At 53.0% G+C, this 1,074-nt stretch overlaps 1 protein-coding gene across 1 annotated transcript; it reads right to left on the bottom strand.

Annotated features, from left to right (window-relative positions):
• Positions 1–260: 260 nt before the first annotated feature.
• TMEM215 (transmembrane protein 215) lies at positions 261–977 on the bottom strand. The gene has a single exon (XM_010578136.1). It carries the CDS (start codon positions 975–977, stop codon positions 261–263), a length of 717 nt encoding a protein of 238 aa, XP_010576438.1.
• Between the last annotated feature and the right edge of the window lie 97 nt (positions 978–1,074).

The following is a 1,074-nucleotide window of genomic DNA, read 5'->3' as shown; positions in this document are numbered from 1 at the left end:
GAAAAGGAGGAAATAAAATAAAGGTGTAATTTCTTTTTTTCCCAAAATGAAGAATTGAGTTCTTTAACCTTTAAACATGCTTGTTTACTTACAGAAAGAGTATTTCAGGCACAAAAGGTTTGAGTATCAGTCACATACCAGGTTAAATTGTAATAGTATCAGGATTGTCCCATGCAGTGCAGTCAGCTATATTATCCCCTATGAAGAAGTTGAAGTTGTAGTTTTTGTATACATACATATATATATAAAATATGCATCTTTCACACTATGGTCTCCTGGTCTGAGTTGACTCCAGTAGGGTTTATGTAACAACAGTATCTGTCATAAGGGCTGTTCTCCTTGTAAGAGCAGACAATGATACTGTCTTTAGGAGCAACAAAAATGTTGTCTTCAGTGCCTGGGCAAGCAATGCTGTCCCTGGTGGGAGAAGAGCTCTTCTTCTCCAAGGCACTGTATGTGGAGCCATCTCCCACGAACACATTCCCCGGCATCTCTGGGTAACAGGTCTCCAGGTATCTCAGCATCTCCTCCTGCTCCACCTTTCTGATGAGGCTCTTGCACTCTCCCATGGTGGTGGTGGTGGTGGTGCAGATGGACACAGAGTCCTCGCCCCGCAGCACTCTCCTGTCCTTCTGGTATGCTTTCTTGGCCAGCTCATCGCAGCTGCCCTTGCCAGACTCCAGGTCCGAGGGGGTCCTCAGCAGCTCCATGACGTCCCGGTCCGCGACTTGCTTGCAGCACGGACACTTGTTCTTGGGCCATTTGGTGCAGCCGTCGGTCTTCCTGGTGAGGGCAATGGCGGCGATGCCCGGCAGGCAGATGGCCGGCCCGATGGCCAGCAGCGGGATGTCCCCCAGGGTCTCTCCCTTGATGCCGGACACGGTGAACATGAAGCCGAACACCAGGAAGACGCTGACCAGAGCCACCACCAGCCCCGTCCGGGGGTTGATGTCGTCGGGTCTCATGGTCCGCGCCATCCTGCCGGCGCGCAAGGGACCACTTCCCTTCACCGAAGCGGCCCCTCGGGGCAGGGGCCGGGTGCTCCCCGGCAAGCGGCTGAAGTTTCCCGGGCGG

The sequence above is a fragment of the Haliaeetus leucocephalus genome, unplaced genomic scaffold (genome assembly GCF_000737465.1).
Source record: "Haliaeetus leucocephalus isolate CR32 unplaced genomic scaffold, Haliaeetus_leucocephalus-4.0 Scaffold605, whole genome shotgun sequence".
In the NCBI taxonomy this organism is placed as follows: Eukaryota; Metazoa; Chordata; class Aves; order Accipitriformes; family Accipitridae; genus Haliaeetus; species Haliaeetus leucocephalus.
Note: the sequence above shows the minus strand (reverse complement) of the source record. Positions and strands in the feature narration are given on the sequence as shown.